Source organism: Indicator indicator, chromosome 24 (genome assembly GCF_027791375.1).
Source record: "Indicator indicator isolate 239-I01 chromosome 24, UM_Iind_1.1, whole genome shotgun sequence".
NCBI classification, from domain to species: domain Eukaryota; kingdom Metazoa; phylum Chordata; class Aves; order Piciformes; family Indicatoridae; genus Indicator; species Indicator indicator.
The window spans coordinates 15,141,537-15,165,003 of NC_072033.1; the positions used below are offsets into that span (position 1 = coordinate 15,141,537).

The following is a 23,467-nucleotide window of genomic DNA, read 5'->3' on the forward strand; positions in this document are numbered from 1 at the left end:
CGACCGCACATGCGCCGTGTCCCCAACCGCGGGCCCGGCCGCTCCGCCGCCCCTCCGGCGATCCGTAGCATGGTGCCCTTCGACCCGCCGCGCGGGGTCAGGGGCCGGGCGGCCATCTTGTGGCGGAGGAGGTGGCGACCGCGGCCGGTTGTTGTCGGTGAGGCTGCGTCGCGCCCTCCCCCGCGGGCGGAGCAGCCCCGGGCGCGGCCCGGCCCGCAGCCATGTCCTCCTTCTCGGAGTCGGCGCTGGAGAAGAAGCTGTCGGAGCTGAGCAACTCGCAGCAGAGCGTCCAGACGCTCTCGCTGTGGCTCATCCACCACCGCAAGCACGCAGGGCCCATCGTCTCCGTTTGGCACCGGGAGCTCCGCAAAGGTAACGCGGGCCCGGTGCGTTTGTCCGTCGGCGGCTGCTTTTCTGCTCCCCGGACTTGGGTGGGATCCCGGCGGAACCGGGGGGCGATGCTGGGTATCGGCTCTGCCGCTGCTCCGGCCGGCGGAGCCCGCGGCCCGGTGAGTCAGGGGCTGCACCGAGACCAGCACCGACACCCGCTGCAGGTGGTAGGCACCGAGGGCCGGCTGCGGGGCTGCCCGGGAGTGGCGCCGTGGCCAGGGGCCGGTTCTGCCTCATGGCGGTCTCGGAACGTCACTGTCGGTATGGGGAGAAGCTTGTAACCGGGGAGACACGGGAGCGTAATGGGAGCCCGGGCGCCGCTCTCCTGCTGCTGTGGCTGGGCTCCCTCGGGGGCACCGCGCGGGGTCGGCGGGGATGAGGGCCGTGTGCGCCGGGCGGCAGCGGGGAGGATGCGCGGCCCTGAGCAGAGCCAGGCCGCTCGGCAGGGAGGCGGAGATGTGCTGAGTGCTTGGCTGTGGAATCCTTGGAGCTGGGAAAGCTCTCCAAGGTCATGGAGTCCAACCATCAACCCAACCCCACCATGGCCCCTAGTGCCATGGCCACAGGTTTCTTGAGCACCTCCAGGGCTGGGGACTCCACCACCTCCCTTGGCAGCCTGTGCCAATCCCTGGCCACTCTTGCAGCAAAGGCATTTTTCATTTTCCCTCCTCTCCAACCTAACCCTTTGCTGGCACAATTTAGGCCATTTCCTGTCCTTCTATCACCTGGTACTGGGGAGGAGAGACCGACCCCCACCTCACTGCAGGTGGTCTTTAGAGAGCTTTGTTGGCTCTTTGACTCCTTTAAATGTCAGGTTTGGGCTCATGCTGCTTACCCATTGTAGACTTTCAGAGAGGGACTGGAAAATAAACAGAGTAAAAGGGGTTGTAGGCACTCAAAAATCACTTTGATAGCATCACCGAGCATTGAGTTGTGCTTTTTTTTTTTTTTTTTTTTTTTTTTTTTGGTCTCCTTGGAGATGAATTTAACTGACATTCATTTTGGGGAAGTTCTCCAGTGGCCTCCTAAGGAGGTCGGCAGAATGCCAGGGTCAGTGGTGGTGGCTTGACCCCAGGGGCAGCTCTGAACCCAGCAAGCATCACCTCTCATTTGAGCAGGCTGCTGCTGGGCAAGTCCTGGATGGAGAATCTTTCATGGGGTTGCTGTAGGTGTCATCACCAGGAAATTAGGTGGGAATTTTTGAGGGACCTGCTGTTGGAAAGCAGCACTGCAGCCTTCAGCCTTGTGTGTGTTTGCAGCCACTGTGCTGTGACAACAGCACAAAATCCTGGAATGGTTTGGGTTGGAAGGGACCTCCACAAGCCAGCCAGTGCAACCCCCTGCACTCAGCAGGGACATCTCCACCAGAGCAGCTTGCTCACAGCCTTCTCCAGCCTCACCTTGAACAGCTCCAAGCATGGGGCCTCAGCTCCCTCCCTGGGCAACCTGTGGCAGTGTTCCAGCAGCCTCCTGCTGCACAACTTGTTCCTCACATCCACTCTCAATCTGCTCTGCTCTCATTTCAAACCCTTGCCCCTGCTCCTGTCCCTGCAGGCCTTTGCACACAGTCCCTCTGCAGCCTTCCTGCAGCCCCTGCAGGTACTGGGAGGCTGCTCTGAGGTGTGCCTGGAGCCTTTTCTTCTCCAGGCTGAACACCCCCAGCTCCCTCAGCCTGTCCTTCTGGCAGAGCTGCTCCAGCCCCCTGAGTATTTTTGTGGGCTCCTCTGAACCCTCTCCATCAGGTCCAGGTCCTTCCTGTGCTGAGGGCTCCAGAGCTGGACACAGCCCTGCAGGTGAGGTCTCAGCAGAGCAGAGGGCAGGATTCCCTCTCTCCATCTCTGGCCACACTGCTCTGGATGCACCCAGGCTGCCCTTGGCCTTCTGTGCTGCAGGCTGGCCCAGCGCTGCTTCTGTTGTTGTGACAGGACATGGGGCAATGGCTTTGAGCTGGAAGAGGAGAGATTGAGACTGGAGATGAGGGAGAAATTCTTTCCAGTGAGGATGAAGAGACACTGGCACAGGTTGCCCAGGGAGGCTGTGGCTGTCCCTTCCCTGGAGGTGTTCAAGGCCAGGCTGGATGAGGCCTTGAGCAACCTGGGCTGGTGGGAGGTGTCCCTGCCCATGGGAGGGGGTTGGAACTGGATGATCTTGAAGGTCCCTTCCAACCTAAACCATTCTATGAATGAACTTCAGCTGGAGGCCTCTGATCTGCCCTGGCAGCATGGAAATGCTGTGAAAGTTACTGTGAGTTATTTTGAGAAGCTTCAGCAGCTTTGAAAACCACCTCAATGGTCATGGCTGCCAGACCTGAGCCATGGATGCAAATTCTCCTCTGGGTTTGGTTTTTTCCACCCCCTCCTCCTTCCTTTCTTTCCTTCCTTTCTTCCTTCCTTCCCCTTTCCCAGCCAAATCCAGTCGGAAGCTCACCTTCCTCTACCTAGCAAACGATGTCATCCAGAACAGCAAGAGGAAAGGTCCTGAGTTCACCAGGGAGTTTGAGTCAGTCCTTGTGGATGCTTTCTCTCACGTTGCCAGGTAGGTTGCTCTCTTTATTGTTTCTCCAACTTTTCTCTCCAGATTGGCATCCTTAGGACATAAAGTTCAGTTCTACTCCATTTGGATGGTTTGGGGTTGGGTTGTTCTTTTTTCCAGTCTTAGGAATGCTTCTACCATCTCATTGGGATCACAGGATGGTAGGGGTTGGAAAGGAGCTAAGGAGATCATCTAGTCCAAGCCCTGTGCTAAAGCAGGTTTGCCTAGAGCAGCTGGCACAGAAACATGCCCAGGTGTGGGGTTTGAAAGTCTCCAGAGAAGGAGACTTCACAACCTCTCTGGGCAGCCTGCTCCTTAGATCCCTCAGATGCTTGCTTCAAAGAAAATGACTAAAATGATGCTCCAAGGGCTGGAGCAGCTCTGCTGTGAGCACAGGCTGAGGGAGCTGGGGGTGGTTAGCCTGGAGAGAAGAAGACTCCAGGCAGACCTCAGAGCTGCCTGCCAGTACCTGAAGGGATCCTGCAGGAAGGCTGCAGAGACTTTTCCTGAGGGTGTCCAGAGACAGGCCAAGGGGGAATGGTTTGAAGCTGAGGGGAAGCAGGGTTAGACTGGAGCTGAGGAAGAAGTTCTTCAGTCTGAGGGTGGTGAGACTCTGGCACAGGCTGCCCAGGGAGGCTGTGGCTGCCTCCTGCCTGGGGATGTTCAAGGCCAGGCTGGGTGAGGCCTTGAGCAGCTGAGTCTAGCTGAGAGGTGTCCCTGGGCACGGTGGGGAGGTTGGAGGGGATGAGCTCTGAGCTCCCTTTCAGCCTGAGCCATGCTGTGAGCCAGACTCTACCACTGGGTCCAGCAGCTTCTCTCCAAGTTGTCCTTCCTCAGAGGGTCACTCACCCAGGAGGAGCTCTGAGGCTGGCTGTCGTGTCAGGAGAACACAGTTCCAACCCTCAAGGTGCCACTTCTGACCACTGTGTGGCTAGGAGATGTTCAATGTTAACATTTTTCTCTCTGGATGAACATCTTTGGATGAGACTCAGCCCCTGGCAGCTTCAGCCCTTTGTCCTCTGCATGCAGCTCCTGTGCTCTGTGTTTTAGTTGTCACCAGAAGCCCTTGCAGGTTTGTTGATGGGTGGTGAAACTGAGCATGTGCTTATTAAAGCCACCCAAGGAGTGGCTTGGCCCCTTTGCCAGAAGGCTTTGAAGTGTGGAGCTGATATTTTGGGTTGCTGGATTCCCCTCAGTGCCCTGCTCTGAGCACAGCTCCTGTTCCCTGCTGCTCTTTGTCTGGTCTTTAGATCCTTGCTTGAACCACAGAATGGGTTGGAAGGGACCTTAAAAGATCATCCACTCCCAACCCCTTGCCATGGGCAGGGACACCTCCCACTAGCCCAGGTTGCTCCAGCCTGGCCTTGACCACTTCCAGCCTTGGAGCCCCCACAGCTTCCCTGGGCAACCCATTCTGGTGCCTCACCAGCCTCTCTGGGAAGAATTTCTTCCTGGTGTCAAACCAGACTCTTATCTTCTTCCAGTTCAAAGCCATCACCCTCGTCCTGGCACTCCCAGCCCTTGTCACAAGTCCCTCCCCAGCTCTCCTGGAGCCCCTGCAGGTACTGGAAGGCTGCTCTGAGCTCTCCCCAGAGCCTTCTCCAGGCTGAACAACCCCAACTCTCTCAGCCTGTCCCCACAGGGGAGGTTCTGCAGCCCTCCCATCACCTTTGGGCTTCCTCTGGACCCTCTCCAACACTTCCTTGTCATTGTGTTGGGGGCTCCAGGGCTGGACCCAGTACTCCAGGTGGGATCTCAGGAGAGCAGAGGGGCGGAATCCCCTCCCTTGACCTGAGGTGGGAGGAATTTTGTAGCTGAAAGGGAAGAATTGATGGAGCCACCAAAAATGAGCTGTCCCTAGCCAGGATTTCTCTAAGTGGCCTCATTCCTGTTATCTGAACCAAATGCTGTGTTCAGTGGGTGCTGTTCTGGCTGCTGAGCCTCCAGTGCTCTCTAGGAGTAATTTCAGTGCCTAATGAGCCAATCAACCTGCTTTTTAATTGGGATGTTACTGACTGAAACAACTGTTCCACCTTCATACAGTGAGCTGTGAACACAGCAGCTTGGGGCAATGTTCTGAGCAGATTCTGACTCTTCTAAGCAACTTCTGCATGGCAGCAAGTTTCTGCCTTCAAAACCCTTCCAACCCTTGCCTCGGGGGGAAGGGATGTGGGACACTTTCAGGCTATCTTTGGCTTAATAGAAGAGGAAAATTTGCCATAAATCTGTTCTGCATAATTTGTCACAGCCACTGTGAGAGAGATTCTCTCCTGAGCGTGGCAGGGGTGCAGCTGCTGGGTTGGAAGCTGCTCTCTCCAAACTTGAGGGCTGTTTTTCAGCTGAACCAGGATTTTTTTTTTTTTCCCCCTGCTCTTTGGAACACAGAGAAGCAGATGAGGGCTGCAAGAAGCCCTTGGAAAGATTGCTTAACATCTGGCAGGAAAGGAGTGTGTATGGCAGTGAGTTCATCCAGCAGCTCAAGCTCTCCATGGAGGACTCCAACAGCCCCCAGACTAAAGGTAAGCACACTGCTGTTGTCCTCTGCTGGAGCTGGACTGAAATTGGGCCACATTCCAAGCACTGTCAGGAGCTGAGCTCTGGGCTCCTCCAGCTGAGTTGTTGCCAGAGCTGGTCATGGATTGGCTTCAGAGGAGCCTGCTTTCCCTTAAACCCACAGTTCCAGTCTGAGTCTGGTGACTGGTGGCTGGCAGGAAGGTTAATTGAGGCACTGACTGCTGCTGCTGCAGACAGAGCACTCCAGGGCTGCCTTTGACATGGAGTGCAAGGCACTGGTGTGTTCCTTGTGAACCTGAGAGTTAAAGCTGTCCCACTTGGCCTGAGAGGGGTCAGCTGGGCTGCTCAGGTGCTTCACTGAGTGGTGGTGGAGCTTTCATTCTCATATTGGTGGTGTTGCTGCATTTTTCTCATGATTCAGCAGGGGTTTTTGCTGTCTGGAGGTTGGAAGATGTCCCCAGGAGCTTGTCTGGGCTCTGTCTTGCACCAGCTGCCAGCATTTGGGGGAAACAATAACCTGCACCCTTTAACATGGTTGGCACCTCACAGTTCTCATCTCATCACTGCTTCAGACAGGGCTGAGAAGCTGAGTGCAGGGTTTTGGATTTGCCTTTTTGCTGCTTTCACAGAACCACAGAATGTTTGGGTTGGAAGGGACCTCCACAAGCCACCCAGTGCAACCCCCTGCACCCAGCAGGGACATCCTCCACCAGAGCAGCTTGCTCAGAGCCCTGACCTTGAATAGCTCCAGACAAGGAGCCTCAGCTCCCTCCCTGGGCAACCTGTTGCAGTGTTCCAGCAGCCTCCTGCTGCACAACTTGCTCCTCACATCCAATCTCAACCTGCTCTGCTCTCATTTCAAACCCTTGCCCCTGCTCCTGTCCCTGCAGGCCTTTGCACACAGTCCCTCTGCAGCCTTCCTGCAGCCCCTGCAGGTACTGGGAGGCTGCTCTGAGGTCTGCCTGGAGTCTTCTCCAGGCTGAACACCCCCAGCTCCCTCAGCCTGTCCTCCTGGCAGAGCTGCTCCAGCCCCCTGAGCATGTTGGTGTCCTCCTCTGGACCCTCTCCATCAGTTCTTCTGCCCATGTGTCCCTTGGCATCAGTGCTGCATTGCTGCTGGTGGGGCATCCTCACCTGCAGTGGTGTGAGCCAGAGAAGCTGAGCAGGGCTGGAAAGCTTCCATTGACTGCCAGGTGGGGCAGTCCCTGGCTTTTGTGCAGTGTAGGAGGCCCCAGTGCGTGCAGTGCAGTGCAGTGCAGTGCACACTGCTGCTGAGAGCTGTGCTGCTGTACCTCTGGGGGGTCAAAGCCAACCTCCTGTTGCTGCTTGCATTGGAGTGCTCGGGATGTGATCCCAGCCTTGGGGGCCAGCTTTTGGAAGTGGAGGTGGTTATAAGGTGGCATCCACACGAGTTCCTTACACGTATCTTTAGTTGCAGAGGAGAAGAAGTCCCTCAAGAGGACTTTCCAGCAGATACAGGAGGAGGAGGATGATGACTACCCTGGGAGCTACTCCCCACAAGACCCCAGCGCTGGGCCGCTGCTGGTAGGTGGGAAGGGTTGGGAGCGGGGGAAGTTGTGACCCAACGTTCCCAGCTGGGACAGCCACTCTTCCCCTGTGGGACAGCCACAAGGTGGAGCTGCCAACAAGTGAAAGGCCTTGGATGGGGGAAGGCAGTTGGGAAGTCCATGTGGAATGGAAGAGAGAGGCTCTTTGCATCTTGGAGTAGCCACTTCTGAGGGATTGCAGCTGCTCTAACCCAAGCTCTGAGCAGTGCAACCAGCAAAGGACCTCAGAGGGCTGCTGGAAGGGCAGACCACATTTCAAGTTCCTTCTAAGGTCAGGGTGTCATTTCCCAACCCCAAGGCTGGAACACAAAAATCATGGAATCACAGCATGGCTCAGGCTGGAAGGGAGCTCAGAGCTCATCCCCTCCAACCTCCCCACCGTGCCCAGGGACACCTCTCAGCTAGACTCAGCTGCTCAAGGCCTCACCCAGCCTGGCCTTGAACACCCCCAGGCAGGAGGCAGCCACAGCCTCCCTGGGCAGCCTGTGCCAGAGTCTCACCACCCTCCTACTCAAGAACTTCTTCCTCAGCTCCAGTCTAACCCTGCTCTGCCTCAGCTTCAAACCATTCCCCCTTGTCCTGTCTCTAGACACCCTCAGGAAAAATCTCTCTGCAGCCTTCCTGCAGGATCCCTGCAGGCATTGGAAGGCAGCTCTGAGGTCTGCCTGGAGTCTTCTCCTCTCCAGGCTGACTACCCCCAGCTCCCTCAGTCTGTGCTCACAGCAGGGCTGCTCCAGCCCTTGGCTCACCTTTTTGGCCTCCTCTGGACTCTCCACACAGATTTATTTGTAGGAGATCTCCCTCTCTGAGCTATCCAAAGGCTCAACCTCTGCTGCATTTGTATGGAGCTGGTCAGAAAAAGCTTTCTACAGACTTCTTGAGGCTGCCAGCTGGAAAGAAAGGACTGAAACAGGACCCTTCTGCCTGCTGGTGGCTGCAGGATGAGCATATGTTGAAAGCATGGTCTAGTTAGGAAGGAGAAAACAACCCAGCCTCCATCTGGTGGTGTGTAAACACTGGCAGAAGCAAGGAGCAGTTGCCAAGGAAATAAAGTGAGAGGATTTTGGGTTTTGTTCTTCTTTGCCTCCAGATGCTTTGCAGCTTGTGTTTTGTTTTGTTTTGTTTTCTTTTTTCTCTTGCTGCCAAGCATTGGCTTTGTTCCTCTGGGAAATCATTAGCACATTGTAAAGAAGTAGTAAATATTAGGTGATGGTTTTCTTTATCAGGTTACAAAAAAAATATTTATTGAATGTTCTGGTTACTTTTCAAACAATTAAAAGGGAGTTTAACCTGCAGCAGTGGTGGCCCTTCCAGCTTTACAAACCTCCTCTAGTCTTTTTAAAAGTAAAGAAACAACATTTTTTTGGGGCTTTTAAAACTTCAGTCACTTTTTCCCCTTTTTCTTATTTTTGAGAAGAGAAGGAAATGTCCTCTTATGGCTTCTACCTTCCGGGATAGATTTTGAGGGTGTTGATTTTAAACTGAGAGGTTTTATCCTCAGTGCACTCAACAACCCACTGAGAGGTGAAGCTGAGGGGCTCAGGTGGCTGCAGAGAGGACAAGAGGTGGCTTTGCAGAAGCAGGGCAGTGGAAAGCTTTGCCTCACCAGGAGCAGCCTCATTGCCATCAGAGGTTCTGGCAGGTAACCAACCCCAGAATGCCAGATCTCAGATGGCTGGAAATCTGACAGCTTTGTTTGGACTGGTACAGAACCACAGGATGGGAGGGGTGGGAAGGGGCCTCTGGAGATCATCCAGTCCAAGCCCCCTGCCAGAGCAGGGTCACCCAGGGCAGCTCACACAGCAACACACCCAGGTGGGTTTGGAAAGTCTCCAGAGAAAGAAACTCCACAACCCCTCTGAGCAGCCTGCTCCAGGGCTCTGCACCCTCACAGGGACAAAGTTTCCCCTCCTGTTCCCATGGCACCTCCTCTGCTGCAGCTTGCCCCCAGTGCCCCTTGGACATCCCTGAGCAGAGCCTGGCTCCGTCCTCCCCACACTGCCCTGCACCTCTGTATCACCAGCAATGAGGGCAGCCCTCAAGCTCCAGGCTGTCTCCCTCAGCCTGTCCTCAGCAGGATGATGTTCCCCTCAAGCTCCACCCAAGGCTGGGGGTTGTTTGGCTCTGTTACAATAAACCTTTGGATCAGAACCAGGGCACCAACACTGCCGGTCTGAGAGGAGGTGTTGGGGGTGCTCGGCTGGAGGATGCAGTCCCAGCCTGATGGAACACCGAAGGCTGAGGGCTGTTTCTCACCTTGCTGTGGTCAGGTGCTTCTCAGCTTCCTCTCAAGTGATCTCTTAGTTGGAACGAGGAGGTTTCCACCACAGAGTCTTGAGGAAGATGATCCTCCAGGCACCGACCACTGGGGTGTTGTGAAGTGGTGAATGGCCGCAGTGTGAGGAAGCTGCAGTTGGAACAGTGACCAAGTCTCCCCCAAATGGCTGCTTTCAGAGCTGGGTGACCTCAGCTGCAGCCACCACAACCACAGGAAGTGGCACAGGAGCTGCCTGCTTTTAATGTTGGCCAACTCTGTCTTGCAGACTGAGGACCTGATCAAAGCCCTGCAGGACCTGGAGAACGCAGCGTCGGGAGACGCAACCGTGCGGCAGAAAATCGCCTCCCTGCCTCAGGAGGTCCAGGACGTGTCCCTGCTGGAGAAGATCACAGGTATGGGGCTGGGAGGTGACTGAGAACAGGCCCAGGGGCTAACTGAGGACTCAAAGTGGTTTTGTTCAAGTAATTCCAGCTTGTGGTAGGGGTGAATTCCTGTCTTTTGTGTCCTTCTCCTGTGGCTCTGGGTGGTGTGAGGGAGTATTCACCTCCAGCCATCCTCTGAGGTAGAGCTGAAGAGGAAGCTCAGAGAGCTTTGGAGATTGGAGAGGTCAGCAGCATTTGGCAGGAACCCAAAGGAAACAGGGCCAGAGCTCTGGGGTGTTTGATGTGAGCATTGTGGCTGCTGGATAGCTCTGAGTTTGATCAGGCTGTGCTGGGTGCTCCCAGCCCTTGCTTGCCAAGGAACAGGAAGCTCACCACCCCCACGCATCCGCCAGCCTTTGTTTCAATGGCTTTGAAACGTCACCTCAGCGAGGGGCATCTGGGGGTTGGCCTGACCTGAGGCTCATTCCTGGAAGTTGTTTCAATGCAGAGCTCCTCAGGAGCTTCACTTACTCAGTGCTTTATGAGCCACTCTTACAGGGGTGAGAGCTGGTGTGCAGTGCGTGTGTCTCGCTTGGTGATCCAGAGAAGCCCAGCATGGTGGGTTGGAAAGGACCTCTGGAGATGAAGTGTAGCTCTCCTGCCAAGGCAGGATTCACACAGGAATGCATCCAGGCAGATCTGGAATGTCTCCAGAGATGGAGACTCCACCACCTCCCTGGGCAGCCTGCACCAGGGCTCCATCACCCTTAAATTAAAGAAGTTCCTCCTTTCCTCCTCATGTTTAGATGGAGCCTCTCCTGTTCCAGTTTGTGCCCATTGCCCCTCAGGTCCTGAATACCTGAGGAGTTGTTCAGAGAAGGGAGGGCTCCAGGTATGAATGTGGAAGCCACTTGAGGTAATTCCAAGCACATCCTGATGGTTAGAGGGCACAAACTTGAACTTGAAACAACTTTTTTTGGTGTGAGGGTGCTGGAGCCTTGGAGCAGGCTGCCCAGAGAGGTTGTGGAATCTCCTTCTTTAGAGAGCTTCCAAACCCCACCTGGATGCCTTCCTGTGTGACCTGCCCTAAGTGGTCCTGGAGCTCAATGATCTCCAGCAGTCCCTTCCAACCCCCAACATCTATGATCTTGCAAGGACAAGTTGCAGTCAGTCACATCGGTGCCTACCCACTGCCCTCCCTGGACCCTGCTGGCCCTGCCTGGCCCTCTGTGTCCCCTGTGAGGAGCTGGGCCAGGAGCATGACTGGGGTGTGATGGTGATCACACACAGAATAACACAGAATCAACCAGGTTGGAGAAGACCTCAGAGATCAGCAAGTCCAACCTAATACCTAACACCTCCTGACAACTAAACCATGGCTCCAAGTGCCACGTCCAATCCCCTCTTGAACACCTCCAGGGATGGTGACTCCACCACCTCCCTGGGCAGCACATTCCATGGCCAATTACTCTTCCTGTGAAGAACTTTCTCCTCACCTCCAGCCTAAACTTCCCCTGGAGCAGCTTGAGCCTGTGTCCTCTTGTTCTGGTGCTGGTTGCCTGGGAGAAGAGACCAAACCCCTCCTGGCTACAACCTCCCTTCAGGGAGTTGTAGACAGCAATGAGGTCTCCCCTGAGCCTCCTCCAGGCTAAACACCCCCAGCTCCCCCAACCTTTCCTCACAGGGCTGTGCACCAGCCCCCTCCCCAGCCTCGTGCTCCAGCCCCCTCCCCAGCCTTGTTGCCCTCTGGACACGTTCAAGTCTCTCAATGACCTTCTTAAACTGAGGAGCCCAGAGCTGGGCACAGCACTCAAGGTGCAGCCTAACCAGCACTGAGCACAGTGCAGGATGAGTTCCCTGCTCCTGCTGGCCACACTGTTCCTGATGCAGGCCAGGATGCCCTTGGCCTTCTTGGCCACCTGGGCACACTGCTGGCTCACCTTCAGGATGATGGAGGGCTGGGGGGCGCGGGGTGGGGAGTTGCTCTGTGCAGGAGGGAGGCCTGAGCCCCGGCCCTGCCCCTGGCAGACAAGGAGGCGGCCGAGCGGCTCTCCAAGACGGTGGACGAGGCCTGCCTGCTGCTGGCGGAGTACAACGGGCGGCTGGCGGCCGAGCTGGAGGACCGGCGGCAGCTGGCGCGGATGCTGATCGAGTACACGCAGAGCCAGAAGGATGTGCTGACGGAGAAGGAGAAGAAGCTGGAGGTGAGCGCCGCCGAAGGCACGGGGCTGCCCCCCCCCTGCCGCTGCCCCCCCCGGGCTCTGCTGAGGGGTGTGGACGTGGAAGGCCCTGAGCTGCAGGCCTCCTCAGGAGCAAGAGACTCGCCTGACAAAGTTACCTCAGACTTAGGCTAAATCTCCACTGCTCAGAGCCTTCCTCCCCCTAACTCTGTGCCCAGAGCATCTCTCTCTCTAATCCTGGAGCCTTCTGCCCTTTCTCTCTCTGCCCAGGGCCTTCCCACCTCTTTCTCTTCCCTCCCTCTCTCTGTGCCCAGAGCCCCTCTCTCCTTCTCTCTCTCTGTGCCCAGAGCCCCTCTCTCCTTCTCTCTCTGTGCCCAGAGCCCCTCTCTCCTTCTCTCTCTGTGCCCAGAGCCCCTCTCTCCTTCTCTCTCTTGTGCCCAGAGCCCCTCTCTCCTTCTCTCTCTGTGCCCAGAGCCCCTCTCTCCTTCTCTCTCTGTGCCCAGAGCCCCTCTCTCCTTCTCTCTCTGTGCCCAGAGCCCCTCTCTCCTTCTCTCTCTTGTGCCCAGAGCCCCTCTCTCCTTCTCTCTCTTGTGCCCAGAGCCCCTCTCTCCTTCTCTCTCTGTGCCCAGAGCCCCTCTCTCCTTCTCTCTCTTGTGCCCAGAGCCCCTCTCTCCTTCTCTCTCTGTGCCCAGAGCCCCTCTCTCCTTCTCTCTCTGTGCCCAGAGCCCCTCTCTCCTTCTCTCTCTGTGCCCAGAGCCCCTCTCTCCTTCTCTCTCTGTGCCCAGAGCCCCTCTCTCCTTCTCTCTCTGTGCCCAGAGCCCCTCTCTCCTTCTCTCTCTGTGCCCAGAGCCCCTCTCTCCTTCTCTCTCTGTGCCCAGAGCCCCTCTCTCCTTCTCTCTCTGTGCCCAGAGCCCCTCTCTCCTTCTCTCTCTGTGCCCAGAGCCTTCTTCCCTCTCTGCCATAATGATGTTGTTTTTTTTTTTTAATTGGTTGGGTTTTTTGTACTCTTTTCCTTACGGATGGGTGTCCCTCATCTACCTCCCCACCCCCTGCTTGCTAGGGGGCTGCAGTTTAAAGGAGGTCTGATGGTGTCCATCCTCTCACAGCCACTGCTAGCTGCAGCCTGTGGAAGGAGCATGAATGGGGCTGCCTGAGGAGAGTGATGTGCCTGCCCTGCCCTGGCTCCCTGGAGGAGGTGACAGGTGGCTCTGAATGAACCTGAGCTGGCTGGCCCTGAGCCCCCGCAGCATGTCCCAGCTCTTGGAAGAGTTTCTTTCAGCTCTGTGCCCTGGTTCTGGGGTGGGAGTGAATGGCTGTGGCTGTGCCACTGCCACCTGGGAACTGCCCCTTCTGAGGCTGCCTCGGTGCTCGTGGCTCTGGCTGTTGCCAGCAGCTGTTGCTGGGTGGGACAGGAGTTGCTGGGGAAGGCAAAACCTTCTGGAAGGAGACTGTGCTGCAGCACTTCCAGCTCTGTTTGCTGCCAGGTCACAGCTAGTCCTCTGCCAGGCAGGCAGCATCCTTCTGAGGTGCCAGTGCTGCGAGTGCTGTGTTTAGACCAGAGCTGCTCTGTCTTGTGGCTCTGGACGTGCTGCTCTTCCAGAGCCAGGCTTGCAGAGCAGCCTGGCAGAAGTGCTGATTGTGCAACCCAGAGTGAGAGTGGGTTGTTAATAATTCTGTGAGCTTGTTTAGCTGGGATTTCTGCAAGCAGAGTGTCTGGTTTATGACTGAGTCATCAAAAGGCACTTTCAGACCTGGATGTGAAAGATAAAACCAAATCCTCTCTGGCACCTGATTTATCTACTGGAGTCTTGGGTCAGGGCTTTTGCCTTGCTGGAGGAAGGACACTTGTCTGGCAGAAATGTGTTTGGGTGAGGGTTTTGTGTGTCTAAACATCTATTAACGATGGGGAGATTGCTGTGTGCTTTGTCAAGAAGGCAAGAAACAGGCAGCAAAGTGCCAGACAGCAGTGATTTAAACAGCCCAGAGCAGCCTCTCCATTGGAGTCAGCTTCAGCTGGGAAATGAAGGAATTCATCCCAGTGGCATCAGGGGAACATTGCTGATGGCACTGCTTGAAATGGGACAGTTGTGGTGAGGGTTGGGTTGGTTGCTTGGGTTGGGTGGGAAGGGACCTTCAAAGCTCATCCAGCCCAACCCCCTGCAGTCCCCAGGGACATCCCCAGCCAGAGCAGGTTGCTCCCAGCCCCAAAAATCCTGACCTGCAATGGGGCCAGGGATGGGGCAGCTCCCACCTCTCTGGGCAACCTGGGCCAGGCTCTCCCCACCCTCAGTGTCAAACATTTCTCCCTTCTCTCCAGTCTGAATCTCCCTCCCTGAGTTCAAACCATCACCTCCTGTCCTGGCCCAGCAGGCCCTGCTCAGAAGTCTGTCCCCAGCTTTCTGCTCAGCCTCTGTGAGCACTGCAAGGTCACCAGGAGGTCTCCTTGGAGCCTTCTCTTCTCCAGGCTGAACAACCCCAACTCTCTCAGCTTGGCCTCACAGCAGAGGGCTTCCAGCCCCCAGATCATCCTTGTGGAGGGGTGGTTGAGGCTCCATGCCTGGAGATACTCAAGGTGTGAGGCTGGAGAAGGCTCTGAGCAAGCTGCTCCAGTGCAGGATGTCCCTGCTGAGGGCAGGGGGGGTTGCAGTGGGTGGCCTGTGGAGGTTCCTTCCAACCCAAACCCTTCCAGGGTACTATCTGTGGCCTTTTGTGAACCATCTTGTTGAGGTGCAGTATCCTTTTGGAATACTCCTCCTTTTGGAATATCCTCTCCTGTCTGGAGAAGAGAAGGCTCTGAGGTGACCTTATTTTGGCTTTCCAGTGTCTGAAGGGGGCTATGAGAAAGCTGGGGAGGGACTTTTTAGGATCTCAGGGAGTGACAGGACTGGGGGGAATGGAATAAAGCTGGAAGTGAGGAGATTCAGACTGGATGTAAGGAAGAAGTTCTTCCCCATGAGAGTGGTGAGAGCCTGGAATGGGTTGTCCAGGTAGGTGGTTGAGGCCCCATCCCTGGAGGTGTTTGCAGCCAGGCTGGATGAGGCTCTGGGCAGCCTGATCTAGTGTGAGGTGTCCCTGGGCATGGCAGGGGGGTTGGAACTGGCTGATCCTTGTGGTCCTTTCCAACCCTGACTGATTCTGTGATTCTAAGGAATGTTGGACATGAGAGCTGTGCAGGGGCAGACCCAATCCTGAGAGCTCAGCAGCAGAGGCTGAGCAGCTACTGGCCTGCTGCTGGGTGTAAACACCAAGGCATGGTCTTGTTAGCTGTCTGCTGGGCTTAAGCTCCTGTCAGTGCAGAAGCAAGGTGGCCCTGAGCTGCAGGAAGTGCTGCTCTTCAGCACTTGACAGGGAGGCACAATCCTGACTCGTCTCAGGTCTGCAATCCGAGCTGGGGGGTGTTGCCCAGGACAGGCTTCCATTGTTCTGCAGTTGTCGAGGGCTGAGGAACAGGAGGAGATGCTGGTTGCAGATACACAGCCTGCCTCTGCTTATCAGTGTTGTTACAGCCTTTGATGTTGATAAGCTGCCTTTGGCTTTGTAGTGCTAATAAGCATTTTATTGAGGGCTGGGAAATTCTTGCAGCAATTAAGGATGTTTGAAAGCCCCAAATGTTTACTCAAGCCAGAGGAGTGAAATCAGGGAGCAACTGAAACCAGCCCAGTTTTGTAGATCTTGCTGAGCTCTGATCAGTTCCCCCTGCCCTTTGGTTCTTGGTGCCTATCCCTTGCTGCTGGATTAGCAGCAGAAGTGTCTCTGGGTCGTGGTTGGGCAGCCCTGGCTGTCCCCTGCACACCAACCAGCTCCTGGGCTGGTCCCCAGCAGCGTGGGCAGCAGGGGCAGGGAGGGGATTCTGCCTCTCTGCTCTGCTGAGACCTAACCTGCAGTGCTGGGCCAGCCCTGGAGTCCTCAGCACTGACAGGGACCTGTTGGAGCAGGGCCAGAGGAGGCCACAGCAGTGCTGGGACCTCTCTGCTGGTGGGATCAGAGCAATGAGGCTGGTCTAGAGCACAGGTCTGGTGAGGACCCTCTGAGGGTTGTTCAGCCTGGAGAAAAAGAGCCTCAGAGGAGACCTTCTGGCTCTCAACAGCTCCCTGAAAGGAGGTCAGAGCCAGGTGGGGGTTAGTCTCCCAAGGAACAAGTGACAGCTCAAGAGGAAACAGCCTCAAGCTGCCACAGGGAGGTTTAGGTTGGACATAAGGAACAATTTCTTCCCCTTGAGGGTTGTCCAGGCCTGGCCCAGGCTGCCCAGGGCAGTGGTGGAGTCCCCAGCCCTGGAGGGGTTTCAAAGCCATGGGTTGGTGGTGCTGAGGGCCATGGGTTGGTGGTGCCCTGGCAGTGCTGGGGTAAGGGTTGGACTCCATGGTCTTCAAGGTCTCTTCCAACCAAACCCTTGCTGTGTGTCTGTGTGTGGAGGTGTCTCTCCCAGAGCCTTTTGATATTATGGGCTGTAGGGTGGGTTTTCTCTCATTCCTTGACCCTCAGAGCTGCAGTTTGCAGGCAGAAGGTGGTGGATGTTTGCCTCTGTGCCCTGCTCCAGCCCAGGCTGCTGGCTGGGGGTTGGGGTTTCTGAGAGCAGTGTGGCTCAGGGCCTTCTCCTAAGCTGTGGAAATGTCTCATTTGGAAGTCCCTCTGGGGATTTTTCTGTCCTCACAAAGCAAAGTCACTCTGGTAGCAGTGAGAGTGGCTGACCTACACCTTCTGAAAGCTGCTTTTGTGGGGTGAGGAGCTGCAGCTGGTCACTAATCCGATTACTGCTGTCCCCCTGGAACACAGCAGGTTCCCAGGGGGGTTGTGTCTGATGGGTAATGCTCAGAATCCTCTGCAGTGTCAGAGCTCTGCCACAGAGCTCATCAGCAGCCACAGAAAAGCTGTTCCTGAAGGGAGCAAGGTGGCTGTGGGCAGTGAGTGCCTCTCCAGTGCTGGCCCTGACTGCTGTGAGCAGGGGACTGAGGGGAGAGAGCTGCCTGGAGGTCTCCCAGGGAAGAACCTAGGAACAAACTCTGCTTTTAGGGCAGCAGTTGGAAACACTGGGAGTGCAGGAGGCAGGATGATTTATCTGGAGAGGAGGCTGTGATCATTTGACTGGAGAAGGTTGAACCTCTTTAATTCCCTTTAATCTGGACCAGGGGAGGGATTTGAGGTCCCATCCCTGGAGATACTCAAGGTCAGGCTGGACAAGGCTCTGAGCAGCCTGCTCTAGTGGAGGATGTCCCTGCTGACCTCTGGAGGTCCTTTCCAACCCTGATCCTGACCAGGAGCAAAGTGTCCTGGCTGCTGGAATCTGAATCTGAAGTGAATCTGGCACAAAGTGACTCAAAGAACACCTCAGAGCTTCCAGCTGTGAGCCCTTCCAGCCTTTGGGTGGAGGACAAGGCTAAAGCTGTCTCTTGGGATGTGATAAACTGGTCCTGATGTGTGACTGGAGGCAGCTGTGCTTCTGTGTGACCTTTGCACAATGCAGAGGTTTCATTTCCTCACTCCTGAGGTGCTTGTGGGGGTTGCTGCCTCCACTTGTGCTGCAAATGACCTCACACTGAAACAGCAAAGCAGACCCAGACCAGCCAGCACCCAGAGGGGATGCTGGTGTGTGACTGACAGCTCCTCTGCTCAGCAATCCAAAGCAAGCAGAGGCTTGCAAAGGTCAATTTGTAGCTGTTTGCTTGTTTGCCCTCAATGTTGATTTCTGTTTACTTTATTTTTTTGGGGTATTGATGTGAACATCATGTGCAACCCCCCCAAGTGTGTGCTGTGGGGAGGCTGGGCTCCAAATGAAGCCAGGTTTTGTTGCCAGCCTGGGCCAGTTCTGAGAGAGTTTTTAAAGGGTGGTGGATGAGGAGGAGGAGGCATCTCTAGAGGCTGGAGCAGGGCTCTGCAGAGGTCTCTGGTGCTGCCTCTTCTATTGGACAGCTTGCAGTCGTGGGGAGGATGTGTTGCAAGTGAAGCAGAGTCTTGGTGCCAGCCTGAGCCAGTTCTGAGAGAGCTTTTAAAGGAAGATAAGGTGAGGAGGAGACATCTCCAGCAGCTGGATCCAAGGCTCTGCAGAGGCCTCTGGTGCTGACTCTTCTGTTGGACAGCTTGGCAGGAGGAGAGCCAGGAGCCAAGCTGTGATTTCAGAGCATGTAGTTGTGCCAGGAGCAGGAACATCATCCCTGCTCCAGTGTGATCAACAGCTGCAGAAGGAGCTCTGTCAGAGCCAAAAGAGCTAGGCTGGGAACAAATTCAAGGCATGACAAGGAGCTGTGAGGCTCTGGAAGGAAAGGCACCACTCAGGATGTGTTGTAGGAAGGGAAGGCCTCAGGTTTGCTGGCTCAGTGCTGCTGCAGGGAGAGGCAAGCTGCCTGCACCAGCAGCAGCAGCAGCAGCAGCTGCTTTCCACTCTGCTGTGGAGGAGGTTCTGAGCTGCACTGAGAGTGAGCTGCAAGCTGGCTCCCCTCTCTTTTTACCTGACAACCTGCTCCAGTGGAGGATGTCCCTGCTGACTGCCGGGGGTTGGACTGGGTGGGGATGGTCTTTGGGAGGCCCCTTCCAACCCAAACCATTCTAGGATTCCTGCAGGGCATGCTGGCTGTTGAGAGCCCCCTCCCAAGCATTGCTCATGCTGGCTGCAGCCCTCCTTTGGGTCCCAGCAGGTGCCAGAGCACACTGTGAGCTCTGGGCACTGAACCCTACTGCTGCAGGAGCTCCAGGCACAGACCATGCCTGTGTGTAGGTTGTTTGGACACTGCTGGGCTTGGTGGCTGCTTTGCCAAGAGCCTGGCACTGGGCTCACCCTGGCAAGGAGGAGGGTCAGGGCAACACCCAGCAGCACCACAGCAGGCCTGGGTCATTTCCAGAGGCATCTGTGTCCAGCCAAGTGTCCAGACCCCCAGGTCCTTCTCTGCAGGGCTGCTCTCAATCTCCTCATTCCCAGCCTGGATTGATACCTGGGATTGGCCTGAGGTGCAGGACCTTACCCTTTGCCTTCTTGAAGCTCCTGAGGTTCTCCTCAGCCACCTCTGCAGCCTGTCCAGGTCCCTCTGGATGGCACCCATCCTTCTCTCCCAACATCTTCCATCCTGGCCCTTCCTTCATGTCCCCTGTGCAGTAAATCCTGTTGGGACAGGAATGTTGCAAAGCTCAGCAGTGCCTGCTGGGGCTGTGTGTTTGGAGTCTTTAAAGGGGGATTTTTTACACCACCACATCATCAGTTTACTGCCAAACCTCTCACTTCCTGTGTGCTCCTCTCAAATAGCTGTCAGGCCTCTGGGGCATTTTATTCCCCTGATTTCTGTGGTCTCCTGGGCTCCTACCTCTGGCTCAAGCTGCAGCACATCAAACCAGCCTGGCTGGCTGCTCTCCCTGCATTCTCATTAATGCTTAACTAGGTGGTGCTGCAATTACTGGGAGGGCTTAGAGCACCTTGCTGCCTCCCCCCAGCATCTCAGGGAAGTTCCAGTGCAGATTGTGAGCTGAAGGAAATTGGAGTCTGAGCTGTGTGACTGGATGTGGTGAGCCAGGCCAGGAAGGACTCCTCAGGGGGGATTTCCTACCGCATCCATTACAGGATCATGGAATCCTGGAATGGTTTGGGTTGGAAGGGACCTTCAAGGGTAACCCATTGCAACCCCCTGCACTCAGCAGGGACATCTTCCACCAGAGCAGCTTGCTCAGAGCCTTCTCCAGCCTCACCTTGAAGAGCTCCAAGCATGGGGCTTCAGCTCCTTCCCTGGGCAACCTGTTGCAGTGTTCCAGCAGCCTCCTGCTGCACAACTTGTTCCTCACATCCACTCTCAATCTGCTCTGCTCTCATTTCAAACCCTTGCCCCTGCTCCTGTCCCTGCAGGCCTTTGCACACAGTCCCTCTGCAGCCTTCCTGCAGCCCCTGCAGGTACTGGGAGGCTGCTCTGAGGTGTGCCTGGAGCCTTCTCTTCTCCAGGCTGAACACCCCCAGCTCCCTCAGCCTGTCCTCCTGGCAGAGCTGCTCCAGTCCCACTGATCCTTGTTTAGGAAGGGCTGGAGTGAGACATTTCTGTGGCTGGAAGTGGATTGTGTGGAATTGTGCTGCAGGGTGGCTGTGAGGGACCCAGGGTCTCCACTCCAGGCGTGGAATGCAGCAGGCTGCAATGGGAGTGCTGAGGAGCAGGAGCATTGCTGTGGCACAGGGCCAGGCTTGGCTGTGGCATCCTGAAACTCCTGCTTAGTGCAGAGATCTCATTATTTTGTCTTAAAAAAGAAAAAAAACAAACCCAACCAAAAAAACCCAAACAAACAGCATCCAGACAGCATTAATCTTAATGAAAGCCTTCTCTGCTCTGCCAGGCAATTAGCAAGACACATGGAGTACAAACTGAGAGCTCAGAAGGCAGCAGCTCCTTTCAAGTGCACTTCCTATTGTCTTTTATTCACTTCTATAGAATGGAGACATCATCTGCACAAAAGAAAAAGCAAAACAAAAACGAAAAAGGCAGTTTCAGAGCATGTTGTGAGCTCCAGGGAAAATTGTGGTTGGCCATAAAAGCTACTTCCAGAGTGCCACGCTGCAGGCTGGTTTGGTTTGAGGAGAAAGAAAAGCCTCCCCCTGAGCCTGGAAGGAGCAAGGACACCTTCACCTAGGCCACATAGCTCAAAGATCCATCCAAGCTGGCCTTCAGCACCCCCAGGGGGGCATCCACAGCCTCTCTGGGCAACCTCAGTGGGTTTTGTCCCTTTGTAATAAGAAGCTGAGCTTGGGTACCTCTTTGCTTGGTTTCAATCCAGCCTGGCTCTGGCTTGCTCTGGTTTACACTTAGCCATCCCTGTGGTGCCTGCCAAGGTGCCACTCCACTGGCACAGCTCAGAGAGGAAGGAGACTGCTGGTTCACAACCCAGGCTTGGGTTTAATGCCTTGAGAGGGGAAGATTGGATGAGCTAAATATCCCAAACTGATGAAGCCTGGAAAGGAAAAAGAGCATTTTAGCAGCAGAGTGGCAGGCCCAGCTCTGGGGTGTCTGAGGAGCTGCTCTGGGCTCCTCCAGCAGTGGGTGGAAGTGCATGGCCTGAGCAGGACTGCAGGGACAGAGCAGCTGTCTCATGGTGCTTCTCTCAGATGTTCTGCCTGGCCCTGCTGGCTGCAGGGCTTGGGGCATTTTCCATAGCTCCTGTCAGAGTGAGGCAGGGACAGGATGCCAAAGCCTGGGAACAGGGCTGTGAATTTAGGTGTGGGTGAGGAGGTCTGCAGCACCTTGCCAGCCTCTCTGGGAATCCTCAGCTGGCATAACAAAGCTCTGTGAGTTAGCCTGTGCTTAATCAGGCTCCCTCCTCTGGTCTCTCTCCCTCAGGAGTACAAGCAGAAGCTTGCCCGGGTGACCCAGGTCCGCAAGGAGCTCAAATCCCACATCCAGAGCCTCCCAGACCTGTCCCTGCTGCCCAACGTCACGGGGGGGCTGGCACCTCTGCCATCTGCTGGTGACCTCTTCTCCACAGACTAAATGTTGCTGTGTCCTCTGTTTCCACTGTTAACCAGCAGAAGGAAGAAGACGACTCTGGACTTGACTGGGAATCCAGTCTTCCAAGATCTCCAGTAGGAAGGAACCTGCAGACCCTGCTTTCAACCTCTGCCTGCCCCCTGCTCGCCTTCTCTGCTCACACTGAGGGGAGGAAGAGGAGCTCAGGAGGGAGTGGGGATGGGCCAGGGAGGCAAACTTCCCTCCTCCTTGTCCATACTCTTTAGTTGCTGTTTGCTCTTAGCACTTGTCACCCCCCGAGGCTGTGACACTCGTGTACCCCTGCAAGCCTTCAGAGCAAGGCTGCCTGTAGAGCCCCTGCCCTCTGTGCAAGTCTTGTGTCCTTTCTGAGTCCTGTCTGCTGAACCTCATCTCTTGGAGCTGGAGAGTGGCTGCTGGGTGCTGTGTGGGTGGCAGGCACCGTGCCAGGTCAGTGTGGGAAGGTGGCACTGACTGAGCAAAGGCCACAGAGTTCCTGCTGCTGCCCTGGGGCTGACCCCAGGCAGTACCAAGGAGCAGCTTTCCTGTGTGAACCTGAGCTTCAGGATTCACTCTGCTGAGCCATGCAGAGCTGGGTATCACCTCAAGGAGAGGGGAAGTCAGTGTTCTTCCAGCTGCCCTGGAATTGCACCACGTTTTCCTTCCCCTCTTGCTTACCCAGAATCAGGTGGGTGACAGAGGCTGAGAGCTTGGCAAGGTGCACTGCAGCTGGTGCCAGCCCTGGGACAGGCTGACTCTTGGGCTGTTGGAGCCAAATGTTGGAAAATGCTGTCCTCTAAATTCCCTCCTAGCTCCAGTGAAGTTCCATGTGGCACCACCATTGCTTTATGGAGCAAGCAGCCTCATGTATGCATGGAGAGAGCAGGAGGATGCTCCTCACTCTGTCACAAATCATTGGAAGTTGATTTCTTTTTAAATCATCAGGAAAAGTCAAAAGGTAACAAAACAAAACAAAAAAGGCCAACTAAAGAGCCTCTGAATTCCATTCTGCTGCTGGCTGCTGTCCAGCTGCTGTGGTTGTGGTTTAGGTTTCAGTTTGTCTTGGGTCTAATACTCTTGGACTCTGATCACTGCAAACCATTCCAGTTGGGATAACAAACTGAGGTCACATTCAGCACCTCTCCCAGCAGAGGTTTCTGGAAACACTTGGGCTGACCACAGAGGCTTTGTGGTGCTGGGTTTTGTGGTGCTGGCTTTGTGTCTCCCCTAGAGTCTTGAGCTGCTGCTGCTGGCAGAGACAGGAGGGGAAACCTTCCCTCTCAGAATGCAAAGCTGCTTGTGTGTCCTTGCAGGCTGTTCAGCAGCCTGCTCTCTGTTCACTTCAACCCAAAATGCAACATCTTTGGGGCACTGGGAAGCTCCCCTCCTTTCCTCCCTGGCACTGGAGGTTGTCCCTCTTTCAAAGCTCCTCGCCCCCACTTCCTGCCCAGCCAAAGTTAATTTTATTATTTTTTTCTTTTCTCTTCAGTTTACAGGAAATCTTGCAGTGCAGAGCTGCTCTTTCCATGGCTTGCTCTGACACAGCCTTTTATGGTCCAAACTTTGTTTAGCTCCAGCACTCTACATTCTCTCTGCTTTTGCCAAAAAAAAAAAAAAAAAGGAAAAAAAAAAAAAAAAGAAAAAACCATCTCCCCAAGCTCCCCAGAAAGCAAACAAACAGCAAACCCCAGGCCTCAAAAACCCCAACCCCAAATCCTGGCCCAGCTGATGGAGCCACCCTGAGGCTTTTCTTCTTTTTAACCACCCCTTGGATTGAATCTGTACAGGACTAAAAAAAAAAAAAAAAAAAAAAAAAAGCTGATTTTGTGTTGCTCAAGTTGTTATTTGGGGCAGATCTTTGCTCTCAGTGGTTTGTCTTGGGGTGGTTGTTTGGTGTTTGGTTTGGTTTGTTTTTTTTAATTGCAATCTTCTGATTTATTGTTTTATTCTTTTTTGTTTGGTTGGTTGGTTGTTTCAAAGATGTTTTGTGTTGTTTTCTTCTGCTTAATTTAAATGAACTCTTGGTGGGTTTTAAGTATATTTGGTTTTACTTTCAGGGCAGGGGAGGAGGAGGAGGAGGGGTGTCTGGTCAGTTGGGTGAGGTTCTCTTGAGGCTGAACAGATTTTTTTTTTTTTTTTTTTCCTCCCCCAGGTATGTTTTTGGTGTTTTGTTGTGATTTTTTTGTTTGTTTGTTTGTTTGTT

General features: G+C 55.0%; 1 protein-coding gene across 2 annotated transcripts; it reads left to right on the plus strand.

Annotated features, from left to right (window-relative positions):
• Positions 1 to 221: 221 nt before the first annotated feature.
• On the plus strand, positions 222 to 22,853 carry RPRD1B (regulation of nuclear pre-mRNA domain containing 1B). 2 transcript variants are annotated; one of them, XM_054391990.1, is made up of 8 exons: positions 222 to 372; positions 2,796 to 2,925; positions 5,308 to 5,410; positions 6,729 to 6,737; positions 6,877 to 6,981; positions 9,554 to 9,674; positions 11,673 to 11,848; positions 21,121 to 22,853. In XM_054391990.1, exons 1-8 carry the CDS (start codon positions 222 to 224, stop codon positions 21,268 to 21,270), a joined length of 945 nt encoding a protein of 314 aa, XP_054247965.1. In that variant the 3' UTR covers positions 21,271 to 22,853. The 2 variants fall into 2 exon arrangements, with proteins under 2 accessions (XP_054247965.1, XP_054247964.1); XM_054391989.1 differs by lacking the exon at positions 6,729 to 6,737 and having other exon boundaries at positions 5,308 to 5,441; positions 6,869 to 6,981; positions 9,548 to 9,674.
• The last annotated feature ends 614 nt before the right edge of the window (positions 22,854 to 23,467 follow it).